The sequence below is a fragment of a genome, unplaced genomic scaffold, assembly GCF_019419815.1.
Source record: "Pyrus x bretschneideri cultivar Hongxiangsu unplaced genomic scaffold, Pyrus_bretschneideri_v1 Contig15, whole genome shotgun sequence".
Classification (NCBI taxonomy): Eukaryota; Viridiplantae; Streptophyta; class Magnoliopsida; order Rosales; family Rosaceae; genus Pyrus; species Pyrus x bretschneideri.
This window is the reverse complement of record NW_025999446.1, coordinates 1,619,548-1,635,089: the sequence shown is the minus strand read 5'-3', so window position 1 is coordinate 1,635,089 and position 15,542 is coordinate 1,619,548. Positions and strand designations below refer to the sequence as shown.

Genomic DNA, 15,542 nt, shown 5'->3' with positions numbered 1-15,542 from the left:
TTTGCAGTCTTATATGTATATTACTTAGTTCTATACTCAAACGAGCTAACCCAACCAAAGGAAATTACATAAGGTCTGGAAAGGAGCGAGATTCTTATAAATATGTAGGGATACATCTCTTAAACTTTGTACATATACGTATGCATGCAAGCATTAAAAATAGCAGCAGAAAAGAAACCAAGATTGAAACTTGAAGAAACATCAGTTTATTCATATTGTATGCATGATTTCCTGTATGTTACTTCTCTTATGGATTTTAACTACATAAACGTTGGCTCTGATACCAACTGTTAGACTTAAAACCTTCATGCAAGATTAAAACACCATTGTACTAACCTTGTGAAGACATATTTCCAAGCACAGCAAGCACTGAAGCTGCAGCAAGCACTCTCAAACACTTTGAACTGGAAGGAAGGACTTCTACACACTCGCCACCATTGTATTACTTGAACCTATGGGGAGTTCTATAAGTATATGATTCAGTGGTGTATGCAGGGACCTTCCCATGGTATTTATACTACTACAACCCTACTACAACCCTAGTGCACATTCTCATAATCATGCACTAGAATTCCTTATTGTACAAGGATACAATCTACCAAATCTCAGTCCAAATAAGATAGTATCAAGAGCCCTTATTCTCCAGTTATAACTGGATTATATACTTTACTTGGAGTCCAAGTTATAACTTATAACTAAAACCTAATTGCACTTACATTCCACATCAATCCTTATTAACTATATTGACCTATTAGCCATTGGATTAGAGTTTAACATCCAACATGCTCTCCTTCAACCTGCAGCAGTCATTGGTTCTTGAGCGTGAAACTTATTTTTTAACTTTATGAGTTTTGATTTTGTTTAGGTGTGAAGGGTTATATAAACTCATTAGTTTTTGTACCATTAGATTAATCTTATGGCTCTAATAAAAGAGGTCCTCACAAGTCCTTAAAAAAAGACCTTAGGAGAGCATTCATGTACGTAGGAGAGCGAGTTCAAAACAGTTGGGCTCAGTTGGTTCTGGCTCCATGGTTAGTTGTGATGACTCTCTCTCAAGTCCAACAATCTGTGCTTGATATTCAAACACTTGAAAAAATGAATGCAACCGTTGGTTGCAACGGCAGCTCTTTTATTGTTAGATATTTGACCCATGTTCATTAAAACCACAACGTAGTTGTCACTTAGTATTATGGTCTAATGATATTTCTCTTCACTTGTAAGTGAGAGGTCTTAGTTCGATTCTCCCCAAAAGCGTATTTCAACCACATTATTACTAGTCATTGTGAGGTTTAGCCCACTCTCCCATCCTTTTAATGTAGATAATAACGGTTGTTCAAAAAACCACAACATAGTTTAATAGTCACACTGAAAAAAATTTCTCATATCATAGATGAAATAGTAGTGCCCTATATTTGTCTCTGTAGTTTAGGCTTAAATGTGATTTCGCACCCTCTTGTTTAATTTTATCTGATAGACCGTTATTTGGCTTAACCTACTCTCACATTCCCTTAGTATAGAAATAGCAGTTCCCTATATTTGTCTGTCCAGTTTGGGCTTAAATGTGATACGGCACCCCTTGGTTGGGCTGGGTGTCATCATAGGTTCAGCCCACTTTAGTCATAACCAGCCCAAATTATTTAACTGGACCATTCCAATAACGGCCTATCAGATAAAACTAAACCAATTTTAATATAAAAAAGGATTTTTTCGAATATTTATTTATAAAGAGAGCAGAGCTGTCTTGCTAGAAAAGAAAAGCTGAGAGCTCCCCAAACCAAACACAGTGAAAACCAAGAGAATGTCAGGCATGGAGAGGCTTCAGAGGATGTTCGCCGGCGCCGGAGGAGCTTTGGGGCACCCGCCTCCTGATTCCCCCACCTTGGATTCCTCCGAGCAGGTCTACATCTCCTCCCTCGCCCTCCTCAAGATGCTTAAACACGGTAAAGCTCTTTCCTTCCTCTTTCCATTTTCCAGTACTTTCCGTCTTCTCGAATCAGCTTGAATTTCGATCTCGAAATTGGGGTTTAGGGTTTTGATGTTTTCTGAACGTTGGATTTGATTTTTGGATTTCGAAACCCTAAATAGGCTATTATGTTAGTAAATCATGTCTAACTTATTCATTCGGGATCGTAATTAGGGTTTCTGGAGTTCTTGTTTGTAGTTAACTTTTTTTTCTTACTCGTGCTTTGGGATTTGATAATTAATAGGAAGGGCGGGAGTTCCGATGGAAGTGATGGGATTGATGCTTGGTGAGTTTGTGGATGAGTACACTGTTCGAGTTGTTGATGTCTTTGCGATGCCCCAGAGTGGTACCGGTGTTAGTGTCGAAGCTGTTGACCATGTTTTCCAGACTAACATGCTTGATATGCTGAAGCAGACTGGAAGGTATCTACTCTTCCACTTTGATTAATGAAATTTAGGGTATTTGATGCAAGTGATTTATATGGGTTGCGTTTTCCGAGTTTTAGGTGATAAACATGTCATTGCTTCTTCTGTCTTGTGCATAGATTACATTCAATTGATTGTTTTCCGAAAATCATTAAATTTATAAGAACGGTATGATTCAGTTGGAGACTTTTATTGTATAAGGAGCTCGTGCATGGATTTCTGATGTGGCTCTAGTTTTTAAATTTTTCGTTTCCTTTTGTGAGAATCTTGATCAGCATGGATTTTCATGAGTATGAGTGGAAAGTGAAGCTTGATAAGTTATAATAGCTTATAAACACCTGCATTGTGAAATTGTATAATATTTATACAATTGTGGCATGGGTTACTCTCTGTGTTCTGCACTTTTGTTGTTATGAGCAACTGTCTAGTTTACGCTGATTCCCTATTGTAATTTGTGTTCTACTGACTGGCAATGCAGACCAGAGATGGTGGTAGGGTGGTACCACTCGCATCCTGGATTTGGCTGTTGGCTATCTGGTGTGGACATTAATACACAGCAGGTTGGTTTTATTCACACTTTATAATTCACTGAGCTCAAGTTCATTTTCTTGTTGATATACCACAAACTTCTAACCATGCATAGTGCTTTTGTCAATTATTAGTTTTGCATAGTGTAAAATGTCATGTTTATTTGTGGACATCAGTGCATGTTGATGTCTTCAGGTCTCTTTTTCCTTGTGGCGTCGTTTCTGTAATGTCTGCTTATTTTGTTGTTAGTCTTCCTCTTTGGCTCCCAAATATTAAGATTACTTCTAATCATGCATAGTACTCTTGTCAATTATTAGTTTTGCGTAGTGTAAAATGTCGTATTTATTTGTGGACTTCAGTGCATGTTGATGTCTTCAGGTCTCTTTTTCCTTGTAGCATCGTTTCTGTAATGTCTGCTTATTTTGTTTTTAGTATCCTCCTTGGCCCCCAATTCTGAATCTTTACATTTGAAGGGAGGAGAGTTGCCACTGACTATTCCTAATAGTTGATCAAGATCATATGTGTTTGTGTACAACATTCTTTGATCCTTTTTTCATCAACAAGATTGAGTAATGTTATGCCTTTACTGGCAATGCCCTTGATTAGAATTTGATTGTTGGTTGGGCGGAAAGAGGGGCCTGGGGCTGTGGCAAGTAATTGTCATGCTGCTTACCAAAATGCATTGTTTCTTGTGCTTTTATTCGTGCAGAGCTTTGAAGCTTTGAATCAACGTGCTGTGGCTGTGGTGGTTGATCCCATCCAGAGCGTGAAAGGAAAGGTTGTCATCGATGCCTTCCGCCTTATTAACCCACAAACAATGATGCTTGGCCAGGAACCACGGCAGACAACATCTAATCTTGGACATCTTAATAAACCCTCCATTCAAGTAAGTCCTGAACAAGTAATTTTAAACTCCATTCTTTGTGACCACCACTTTATGAATTCTGATGCAATTTCCTCTTCAGGCATTGATCCATGGGTTGAACCGCCATTATTACTCTATAGCTATTAATTACAGGAAGAATGAGCTTGAGGAGAAAATGCTGCTTAACCTCCACAAGAAGAAATGGACAGATGGGCTGACACTTAGACGCTTTGATAATCATTCGAAGACAAATGAGCAAACTGTTGAGGTAAGAATGGATTTTGTGAACCTTAAGTGTGGTGGTTTGGGAACTTGAAGTTTTTATGTTGATTTTGGCGTCTATTACTGAAGTAAATGATAGTGATATTTAGTACTTACCCATATGGAACCAAGTTAGTATGTTAGTGCACTTGGCTTTCTTGATCACTATGAGGTTATCCGTTGATAATGGTTTCCACTGAAGGTGAGTAGTAGGCAGTGGATGATAAGGAAAGCAATTTAGGGCCACCATATTTTGTCTGCTGGGCAGACCAAGATACTTCTTTAACTGTCAAAAAATCTATGATTGTAGTTTAAGAAAAAACCAATAAAGGTCGGTCTCGGTGTTGTGTGCCTGGTTAGAGGTCCATATCATCACAAAAAATAAAAAACTATAAGAATCTGTATTTTCGAAAAGGTTCAAGGTTATGCCCCTTTGGACTATAGGTTCTATCCTCTCTTGCTAGAGGGACTGAATGTTTTGTTCAGGAAGTTCAAAGTGTGAGCTGCTTTGGATTGATTAGAGGTCGGCTAAAATTTTATTGCCCGAAGTCATGATTGTCTTTTTTATTTGGCTTTTACAGGAGATGAAGAACTTGGCTGTCAAATACAACAAAGCAGTGCAAGAGGAGGATGAATTACCACCTGAGAAGCTTGCAATTGCCAACGTAGGAAGGCAGGATGCCAAGAAGCACCTTGAAGAACACGTCTCCAACCTTATGTCCTCCAACATTGTTCAGACCCTGGGAACAATGCTCGACACTGTCGTGTTCTAGGGAGTTGCGAGTGCAAAACCTTCGTCACTGTCAGAAGAGCATTTAGTAGTTTTCATTGCTTTGAACAATGGGCGTATGTAAGACTAGTTTCATGAAACTTGCTGCATCCAGATGTGGTCTGTTCTACTTGGAGAATTTTCTACTTTCATTTAAAACCGTTTACCATGTTTGTGAAACACATCACCCCTTACTACATCAAACAGCTTCACTGTCACAGTGGCGTCCCGTTTCAATGAAACAGTAGCACGGGTCAATTTCAAACTCATGGTATTATGTTTTTTACGAATAGGTTTCGGCATCTGTTCAATCAATTCAGTTTCCTTTCTTGACTCAAATCGATTCAACCTTTTCCTACTCCGTCGGAGAGCTTCGTTGAGTCTATCGTACAAAGACGAGTCACTCATGGCACTGGGTCGAAATTGTTGCATATATCAGTTAAGGACCATGCCTTTGCAAGGTCAGAGACAAGAAATTTACTTTAAACTAACAAACCCAGCACGCCAATACGCACAATTCTAGCCAAACCTGTAAGAAAATAAAGAAAGCAAACAAGAAACTCAAATGTTAATACATAAAATTAAGCGCACATATCAAACTTTCAAAGAAAAATAAGTTGTGGGTATTGATTATTACAGCAGATTATCCATTTGGGGGCCGTTTCGATATCGAAATTAAATCACTAGCAATTCATTTCAAACCCAAAAAAGTAGAAGATCACAAATTCTCAGTGAAACAAACATGGGGTTTATCAAAAGTAAGTCAACTGATTAGCTTCTGAAACTAAAGCTTCGATTTTATGTACTGGTCCAGCCGGTGCAGCAAGAGAAGCTTCTCAGTGATGCCGGATTTGAAAAGCCATCGTGTTGGTCCTGTGCTTGGTACGGACTGGTCAAGCCATCTTGGTCACCTTACCTTGCTCCGGCACGAAGTGCGTCTCGGAGGAAATCCAGAACAACATCGTCGTTTTGGCCGATTACATCGTCATCCCCGACGATCACTCCCACTCCCCCACCATCTCCGCCAAGGTCTGCTCCAATTCCCCTCTTTCCTTTAATTCGTAATCGACGTCATCGTTTTGTCGTTTTGGATTCCTCATTTTGTTGCAATAGGCAGATACATAGATTAGCAGACAAACCCAGTATTTAGTTTATCGGATTTTCTGCCCTTTGGGTAAAATTTAAGAAGAAAAGAGGATCGAAAACGTAAAGTTTGGATCTTTGTATCCTGCTAGGATGTTTTTCTTGCTAAAATTAGTCGATTTGTAGATTTCACGTATGCCCTCCTATTAATTAAGAGCATACTAAATGAAACTCCTGCTGTAGATTGCGAACGGTAAACAGTTTCTGGTAACCCGAAATCCCGAAATAGTTTCGGTATCCTAAATTCCGGGAATTGCATATTTTCGGTTTGATTTTGGGATATAAAATTTTATCCCAAAATGTTTTGGTTTAAGATTTGAATTGAGGGTTTCGGTTCGAAATCTCGACCCGAATCAGCCCTAAGTTATTTTTCCAAACTTTCTAACTTATTTTATATAAGCCGCTCCCCTTGCACACAGCCATCCCAAATAAACGTATTTTAAACTATCCGCATTCCACACCGCATCTTTTTTTTACATCGATAAGCCAATTAGTCAAAACTATGCTATGCTCCAATGGTATAGTTAATTGGGTAGGCAAATTTGGCCTACTCCCCCAAAATAGATAACATTGCCTTCTTTCACATGTGTAGGCAAATTGGACTATATATCCTTCTATGCTAATCATTTTATGTGGAGGAGAAGATAAAAATAAAAGATAAAAGTAAAGGTTAAATATGAAAGAAAATGGATAATACTTGCATCCCTCCATGTGGGGATGCACATATCTCTCCATTTGCGAATAACTTATCTTAATTGAATAAAATCAACAAACGAAACCGTTCAATTTCTTAATCTTCATTTGAGATCATTCCTACAAATAATAATTTCAATCGGAGATCATTTTGTCATTCAAATATATAGCACAAATCGATGGTATAAGCACCAAGTAACATATTCATAGTAAACCGTCCATTTATTTAATACATTTGGATGATAATAATCTTTGATTCAAATTATTTTTCGTATGAGTGATCTTCATATCAACAAATTGAACAGTTTTGATCGTTGATTTATTTAGTAAAGATACATTATTCACAAATTGGCATATGTGCATCCCCCAAGTATTATCCAAAGCAAATATTAAAGTATCATTTTGCCTACTTGGTTTGCCTAGTTTATTGGAGCGACAAACTTGTTCATGAGGCAATTGTGTATGCGACATGCCACAGCCTTTATAGTACAGTTTTACCTATTTTGTTTGCCTACACCATTGGAGATGCTTATAGCTTAAGTTTGATTTGGACTTCATTCATGGATTGTTCTGTAATGCAAAAAAGTTTGTATCTCAAGAATATTACGAGCATTCACCTCTATACTTGAGATTTTTTGTTCGATCTCTCCTTCTGATGAGATCCCGTGTTCGTTTCTCCCCTCCCATTATGAGGTTTAAACCACACCCCATTCATAGATAAACTAGTATAATCCTATTGAAAATAGCTTTTCTTTATTTCATATCATATATCAACAAGATCAATCACGTTACAAATAAAATAAAAACAACAAGAAGTTTCAAACATTGACAAAGGAATCCCACCATTGAAAATGGCCCCCCACTTTGTCATTTTCCCACATAACAACATTTTCCACAAACTAAAACAAATGCTTCCAATCCATTCAACATCCATTAATCTTGATTAATGAACTTACCCAAATTCCCAATCAAGATCTTAGCCTTGTCACAATTGGGATTAAAGATATGAAAAACATGATCCTCCCCTTGTGTTTCAATCAACTCCTTCCTCCCTCCCCATTTGCTCTTCACCAACTCATCATAGTAAAGCATCCCTCTATCCCTCAATATATCTTTTCCTGCCACCAAAACAAGTATTTTGTCACAAGCCAACCCCTCCAACCCCGGCGATCCGCCCACAAACGGGTTGATAAGCGGGTCGTCGCAGCCTTTCTCCGACGGGCAAACGAAATTCCACCACGTGTCCACCATGGACTTCCTCACCAAATCCCCCACCTCCCCACCAAGTGGCTCCTTCCCCCAAAAGTATGGATTGATCATACCAATCCCGGCTATCTTCAATTTCGGATCCGGATCGGAGGGCTTGATCCGTAAGGCCAAGTGGTGTGCAATGTTGGCCCCTGCGCTGTCTCCGACCAAAAACACGCGCTCGAAATCGACGTGGTCCTTGACCCATGAATCACGACCTTTGCCGCCGTTGAAAACCCAGTTGAGGACGGCCCAGCAGTCTTCGTAAGCGGTGGGGAGCGGGTGCTCAGGTGCTAATCTGTAGTTTACTGAAACCCCTATGGCGTTGGCTTCCGCAACAAGGTTGTTGAGGCTGGTGTGGTAAAGCGGCTCGCCAGCGGAAGCTATGCAGAAGGCTCCACCGTGGAAGTATATGATGAGGGGAAGTTTATGGGCGGGTTTGGCGGTGTTGGGTCGGTAAAGTCGGGCAGACACGCCGGTCTTGGGGAAGATGACGATGTCTTTTGATAAAACTCCGGTTTTTGGGTCGAGGCCGGGAGGAGCGACCTGGGTTCCGGCGAGTCTGTCGATTGTGCCATCTTTGAGGACTCGGAGGTATGGAAGGACATCAAGTAACACTTCCGGTGAGGTGGTTGCAGCCATTTGTATGGAAGAGAAACAAGAGAGAGAGAGGAGAGAGAGAGAGAGAGAGAGAGAGATGGAGGCTTTGAACGTTGGAGAATGACTTGAGTTGACATGCATTTTATGGAGGGGATGAGAAGAGTGTGAGGGAATGGAATTGTATATGGTTGTACCATACACATGCGGCATGTGACATGCCTACACAACTAGAGTATTTTAAAGGTAGAAGAATTTTTGCGCCCAACAGAAAAATAAGGAAGAATAATTTTGCTAGTTGGTTACGGCAATATCATATTATGTGTGTACTTTAATTGGATAGTTTAGTGATTTTGGACAAATAATTTTTCTTGGTCGTATAAACAATTTTGGAGATTATTTCATAAAACACTTGTTATGTGCTTATTTATAAAGCACTTCAACGTGTTTTTAGAAAGCAAGCACTTCAAATTTTAAATAGAAATGTAAGCTTGTTTCAAATTAAAGCACTTCTAGCTAACAACTTTAAGTGTTTATAAGTGATTTTTAGAGAAGCAACTCTTATTATAAAATATAAAACATTGATGTATAACCAATTTATTAAACTTCTTTTTATTAAAAAAATTAATAGGGGACTTGATACCTTTAAACCATACGAGGTACTAATTAACTATAATTAAGTCACACGATGTTCTACTCTAATGGCTCGTTTATTAATTCATAATCAGAATGAGGACAATTGTATTTATGAGGAATTGAATTGAGGAAGAATTGGATTGGGGAGTAATCAGAATTAGATTTATGTTAAAGTTGTTTATTAAATATCTGAAATTGGAGTAGAAATAATGTTAATGGTCGAAGGATTGAGTTAAGTCATGCGATGTGATAAGTATAATTAAGTCACACCTTTAACCCTCATTTAAGCAAAGACTTTATATTAAAAATGTTGTCTCTACTCACTAAACAAACGTCTATAATGTATGTAGACGTTCTTGTGGTTACTAACTTACCAGCAACTTGTAATAACCAGACAAAACACTTTTGTTTATTGCAAAAGAATTATAACTTAAAAACAACGCATCTTCTTGCTCACATCCCTCTCCGGTATGATTCTTCGTCTCACGGCGGTTCTCAATCTCACACGCTCAGCTACCGTAACTTGACACTCCCAGCCGCTTTTTGGATCCGACCACGGTACAAATCTGTTTGTGGGAATTGAAGCCCTACCTTAATTGCCTTTAAGAATTCATATTGCTTCGCGAGGAATTCATTGATTCGTGAGGAGAAGGTGGAATTAACGAGGAAGAGGAGGGAGAAGAAGTCGTGTTGAAGAAGGGTGGTAGTGTAAACACGGATTGCACTACTACATAACTACCTATTAGTGGCGTTCTTAAAAACGACAAGAAAAACAAATTCTTGTCAGATATTAAGTAAAATTCGACAGGAAATGGTAGTAATGTCGGATAAGATAAGCGACATGAATGCTAGCGTTATGAAAGGACTTTTTCTATTGGATAGCACCTAAGTTAAAAAATTCATCAAATTCCAAATCCACTATTACAGTAATTTTTTTTTTTCTTTATCCATGGGCAATGAGTTTCAAATGTATTGGGAGCCCTAAACAAGTCCCCGAGATGGCTTAGTTGATCCATGATTTATGTTTCATCTTTCGTTTGTTTTGAGAAATATATCGATCAATTCTTATTCTTTCTTTTTTATTGATTATGTTCCGATCCAGATGTATGGATCCATGAGTATATCTGTCTACATAGATCATGTTCATGGATTAATGAAAAAATCCCAAAATTAACAAACCGGGTGACCAACAAACATAATTTTTTTTTTTTGAAGGAAAAAACAAATTGAATGAAGAAAAAAAAAAGGAGGATACTCTGAGGGAGAATAGGAAGATGAGTCAGAGAAAGAGCAGTTTGTTGGAACAGTAAAAACCAAAGCTTTACACTTTGGACAAGTTCTAGATTCTTAGATCATCTTCAAATGAGATGTTGAATCTTAAGTGGCACACAATCATATTTGCAATTAAATTTGAAGGTAGGAAGAAAGAGCAAATTACATTGTCACATTAGCCGTCAAATTATATTTTAACATCCCCATTGGACATCCTTATGTCATTTTACAAATATATAGGTACACGTACCTTATTCTGCAAGCAAAGTAATTACAAAGGATTAGGAAACTAAATCCTAAAAATTACATATCCTAATCCTACCTAAAATAAGACAACAATAACATTTACAATTAAGACTCAAATCAACGCTCCCCCTCAAGTTGGTGCATAGATATCGTACATGCCAAACTTGATAATTGAGTCTTGGAAAACCTTACTAGATACTGCATGAGTAAGAACATCAGCTAATTGCTCTCCTGAACTCACAAACGATATAGACACAATCTTCCTTTCAAGATTTTCCTTGATAAAGTGTCGATCAACCTCCACATGTTTTGTTCGATCATGTTGTACCGGATTATCAGCTATTTCGCTTGCAGATTTATTGTCACAATATAACTCCATAGCCTCCTTTGGTTCAAAACCAAGACATCTCAAAAGTTTATATAACCAAAGAAGTTCACATATTCCATGGGCCATCCCTCTATACTCAGTTTCTGCAAACGACCTTGACACCACTTTCTGCTTCTTACTACGCCATGTAACCAAATTACCTCCAACAAATGTAAAATACCCAGATGTAAATCGCCTTTCAGTAACATTGCTAGCCCAATCTGCATCTGTAAACCCCTCAACCTTTAGATGTCCACGTTTTCCATAAAGTATTCATTTACCATGTGCAGACTTCATATGCCAAAATTCGCATTACTGCAGTCATATGATCTTCACTGGGTGAGTGCATAAACTGACTTACAACACTCACAACATATGCAATATCAGGATGAGTATGAGATAAATAAATTAACCTCCGTACAAGTTTTTGATATCTACCCCTATCAACAGGAACCTGATCTGAGTAAATACCCAAGTGATGTTTCTCTACCATAGGAGTATCCATAGGTGTATACCCTAACATACCAGTCTCTTTCAACAAATCTAACACATATTTTCGCTGTGATAAGAAAATTCCTTTAGGTGAACGAGCGACGTCAACTCTAAGAAAGTACTTCAATTGTCCCAAATCTTTCATCTCAAATTCAAATGCAAGATTTACTTTAACTTCTGAATTTCTTCAGAATCATCCCCTGTAATAATCATATCATCCACATAAATGATTAAAGTAGTCAATTTGCCAAGCTTACGCTTCAGAAACAGAGTGTGATTTGAATGACTCTAGTGATATCCATAGTTCTTCATTACTTGAGTAAACCTATCAAACCAAGCGCGGGGCGACGGCTTGAGCCCATAAAGAGATTTACGCAATCTACACACTCATGTACTACCATTCACACCATATCCTGGTGGAAGGACCATATACATTTTCTCTTCTAAGTTCCCATGAAGGAACGCATTCTTCACATCAAATTGTTTAAGAGGCCAATCCATATTTGCAGCTAAGGAAATCAAAACATGCCCCGTATTCATCTTCGCTACCGGAGAAAAAGTTTCTTGGTAATCTACACCATACGTTTGAGTATACCTTTTAGCCACTAAACTTGCTTTGTACCTATCCACTGATCCATCAACCTTGTACTTGATCATAAACACCCAGTGACAGTCAATAGGTTTCTTCCCTTTTGGTAATTGCACTATCTCCTAGGTTTTATTCTTCTACAATGCTGACATTTCTTCATCCATCGCTTGTGTCCACTTAGGGTCTCAGAGGGCTTCTTTTACCTGAGTTGGAATTTTGATTGATTCAATATGATTTACCAACGCCCTACGTTCTGGTGAACAACACTCACATGATACATAATTAGCAATCAGATACTTGACCTTCCCTTCTGGAAAGAACCTGTCAGGTGACACATCACGATTTTGTCTTACTGGCAATTTATAAGTACTTACACCAATATCAAAATTAGTTGTACTATCATTTAAAATACTTACCTCTTGGATATTTAGAGAAGATGGAACAGGCACTGTAAGATCAGAGAGAGAAGGGTAATACATACATACTAGGCATTTCAACAGACTCTTGTCGAACTGGGGTGTACTATTCGGTGTGAGCCTGCTGAATTGGACTATTTTCTTCAATTGTAGTCTGCCGAATTGGGTTACTGGGTTCAGAAAACTCCTGCAGAACAACTGGGCTACTGGGTTCGAAAAACTCTTACAGAACAACTGGGCGAATCTCCACAACTTATCTTTCTCCCCTTGAAGTATATTCCAACCAACTTAGATCACCAATATCATTAATCTCCCCTTGGTAATCTGAATTGGATACAGATGAAGTATAAAAATATTCAAACTCTGAGAAAGTCACATCTATGGTTACAAACATACGTTAACTAGCAGGATGACAACACTTGAATCCCTTCTGATGCAGAGAAAATCCAAGAAAGACACAACGGTATGCACATGGATCAAGCTTACTGCGATGAACTTTCTAAATGTGAACATAAACCACAACTGTCTCCATGATATGACGATTTTTCCTTTCCGCCATCCCATTTTGTTGTGGGGTATTCGGACAGGTAGTTTCGTGAACAATTCCACGATCTTGTAGAAGCTCGAATAACTCATAATTTATGTACTCTCCACCATTGTCAGAACGTAAAACTTTAATATCAAAGGAATATGGAGTTTTAACCATCTGAAGAAACATACAAAACACATTACATACCTCACTTTTATTTTTCAGCACATACAACCACATCATACGGGTGTAGTCATCCACGAAAGTAACAAACCACTTAATTCCTGAAGTAGTACTAACAGGGGAAGGCCCCTACACATCAGTGTACTAGCGCAAACGGAGAAGACCTTCTATTCATACTTGAAGGGAATGAAGCACGATAACTTTTGGCTAAAATACATACTTCACACTTCAATTCTGAGTCTTCGATACCACTTAACAAATCAAGTAACATATGCTTCAAATAACCAAATGATGCATGCCCCAAACGACAATGCAATAACAATACCTTCTATTGATAACTATTACGTGATGCACAAACCAAATTAGCTCTTTCAGGAACCACGTGTTATAACAATGACGAGTACAGGTTGAATTTTGGATTCAGGTGCAACGAATCATATGACATATGATAAGACTTTGTTTCAATCTCTAACCCATCCTCATAGAAAGTGTGTGGCAACCTCAATACATTGTACAATTGCAAAAAACACAGCAATTGTACACAATTTATGGTTTAGTTTTCGGACCGAAACCAAGCTCTTGATGCCAAGAAGAAATACACTAATACTTCGTTATTTTATTTATCATCTAGGGTTTACAAATATATAGGCACACATACCTTATTCTACAAAAAAAGTAATTACAAAGGATTAGGAAACTAAATCCTAAATATTACATATCCTAATCCTACCTAAAATAAGGCTCCAATAACATTTACAATTAAGACTCAAATCAACACATATCAGTACTTAAAACAAAATATTAAGAAATTAGACTTACTAACAAAGTTCCAGCCAATGCCATTAACTACAAAATCACCAAAAAATAATACTAAATAAATAAAATCCCCAAGCCCGTGCCAGAAAGAAATAAAAATAAATAAAAGCAGTTGGAGTTTTTCTTAGCATCTTATGAACAATTATACTATGAGAAGCAGCCAGGTCAACCAAAAATATAAGAAGCAACCTCCACCACCAGGGCACTTACATTCTTGATTGGATATCAATTAATTTTCTATAAGCGGTCAAATTTCGAAATTAAAATAAACAAAAGAAAAAAAATTAAAATAAAAAACGTCATCAAAATGTGACAAAGCAAGGTCCAATAATTTAATTTGATTTGCAAGATGAAGAAAAAATTGGCTTGAAGAATGTGTATTTGAATTGCGATATAAAAATGTCCAACAATTTTGACTTTTAACACTGAAATTTCAAGATCATTCCAAACACATTACTTTTTTTTTTATTCAACTAGTATAAGCCTACACACAAAATTGTGCTGAAATTTTTTACTTTTGTTTTTAAAATTGAAGGAGATGAGAAGAAAGTGAGAGTGGGGAGAAAGGGAGAGAGGTTTGATTTTTTTTTTTTAAAAAAAATTAGAGATGATAAAATCACTTGTAGATGAGGTTTAAACAAAAAACAACAAAATTTTGTTGGTTAGATGTCCAAAATCATGATGTTTTTAGGTGATCAAAATATATGTATTTTATTTTTTTAATGCTCATTTTATATCTTTAAAACATATTAAAAATTACAATCTCTGATATTGCATTTTCAACCAAAAATTACATACATATAACAAAAAAAAAATTAGATTGTCATAATCTATCTGCAATATATTCTTAACTCATAACAAAAATATGAATGGATATTTACCTATAAGTAAGATTGAAACCTACTAAAAGGTAGAAAAAAACATTACTATATCTACAGCAACCCACATGAATCTTACTTGGCTTATAAAACGCATTTGTCATATAGGTAGATCAATATAAAAACTTGTTGCTATAGTTGATTATAAAAATAAAAATAAATTCTGTAACATGGGGTTTAAAACAAGATATAAGAACAAGAAAGAACAAAAAAATACTACTAACAAAGAGATATTAGAAGAGAAATTTTTCTTTTTATACTAACATCTTATCATTGAGAGATAATTATTGATCATAAACTAATAAGATTAAGAAATTGACCTTATTTTAATAAATTGGACTATTCCTACTATTGGCTCAAATTCGTAAATACATTTTCTCTCCACACTTAATTCGCAATGAGCATCATCACATCATCAATTTATTTTCTCATGAATTTAAATTTCGCTAGCAACCAATGCAACCACAAGCAAAATATGCACTCCCAAATTCAGCTGTCCAAAGCCCAATACTATAAGGCCCGGCCCAAAACAAAAGCTCAAAGGTGGATTCCACGTGGGATGCTAACTGTTGTTGTCAAGTGTATCACCTTTTCGTTCCAGTCTTCCTTCCCCATTGGTTTTCTGG

The 15,542-nt window shown here is 37.1% G+C and overlaps 2 protein-coding genes across 2 annotated transcripts; one reads left to right on the top strand and one right to left on the bottom strand.

Annotated features, from left to right (window-relative positions):
* The first annotated feature begins 1,738 nt into the window (after window positions 1-1,738).
* Window positions 1,739-4,993, top strand: LOC103949824 (26S proteasome non-ATPase regulatory subunit 14 homolog). Its single transcript, XM_009360949.3, has 6 exons — window positions 1,739-1,940; window positions 2,208-2,385; window positions 2,867-2,948; window positions 3,626-3,802; window positions 3,882-4,049; window positions 4,624-4,993. Exons 1-6 carry the CDS (start codon window positions 1,799-1,801, stop codon window positions 4,813-4,815), a joined length of 939 nt encoding a protein of 312 aa, XP_009359224.1. The 5' UTR covers window positions 1,739-1,798; the 3' UTR covers window positions 4,816-4,993.
* A 2,388-nt stretch (window positions 4,994-7,381) lies between these two features.
* On the bottom strand, window positions 7,382-8,819 carry LOC103941072 (probable carboxylesterase 2). The gene has a single exon (XM_009351251.3). It carries the CDS (start codon window positions 8,703-8,705, stop codon window positions 7,581-7,583), a length of 1,125 nt encoding a protein of 374 aa, XP_009349526.2. The 5' UTR covers window positions 8,706-8,819; the 3' UTR covers window positions 7,382-7,580.
* Window positions 8,820-15,542: the final 6,723 nt, after the last annotated feature.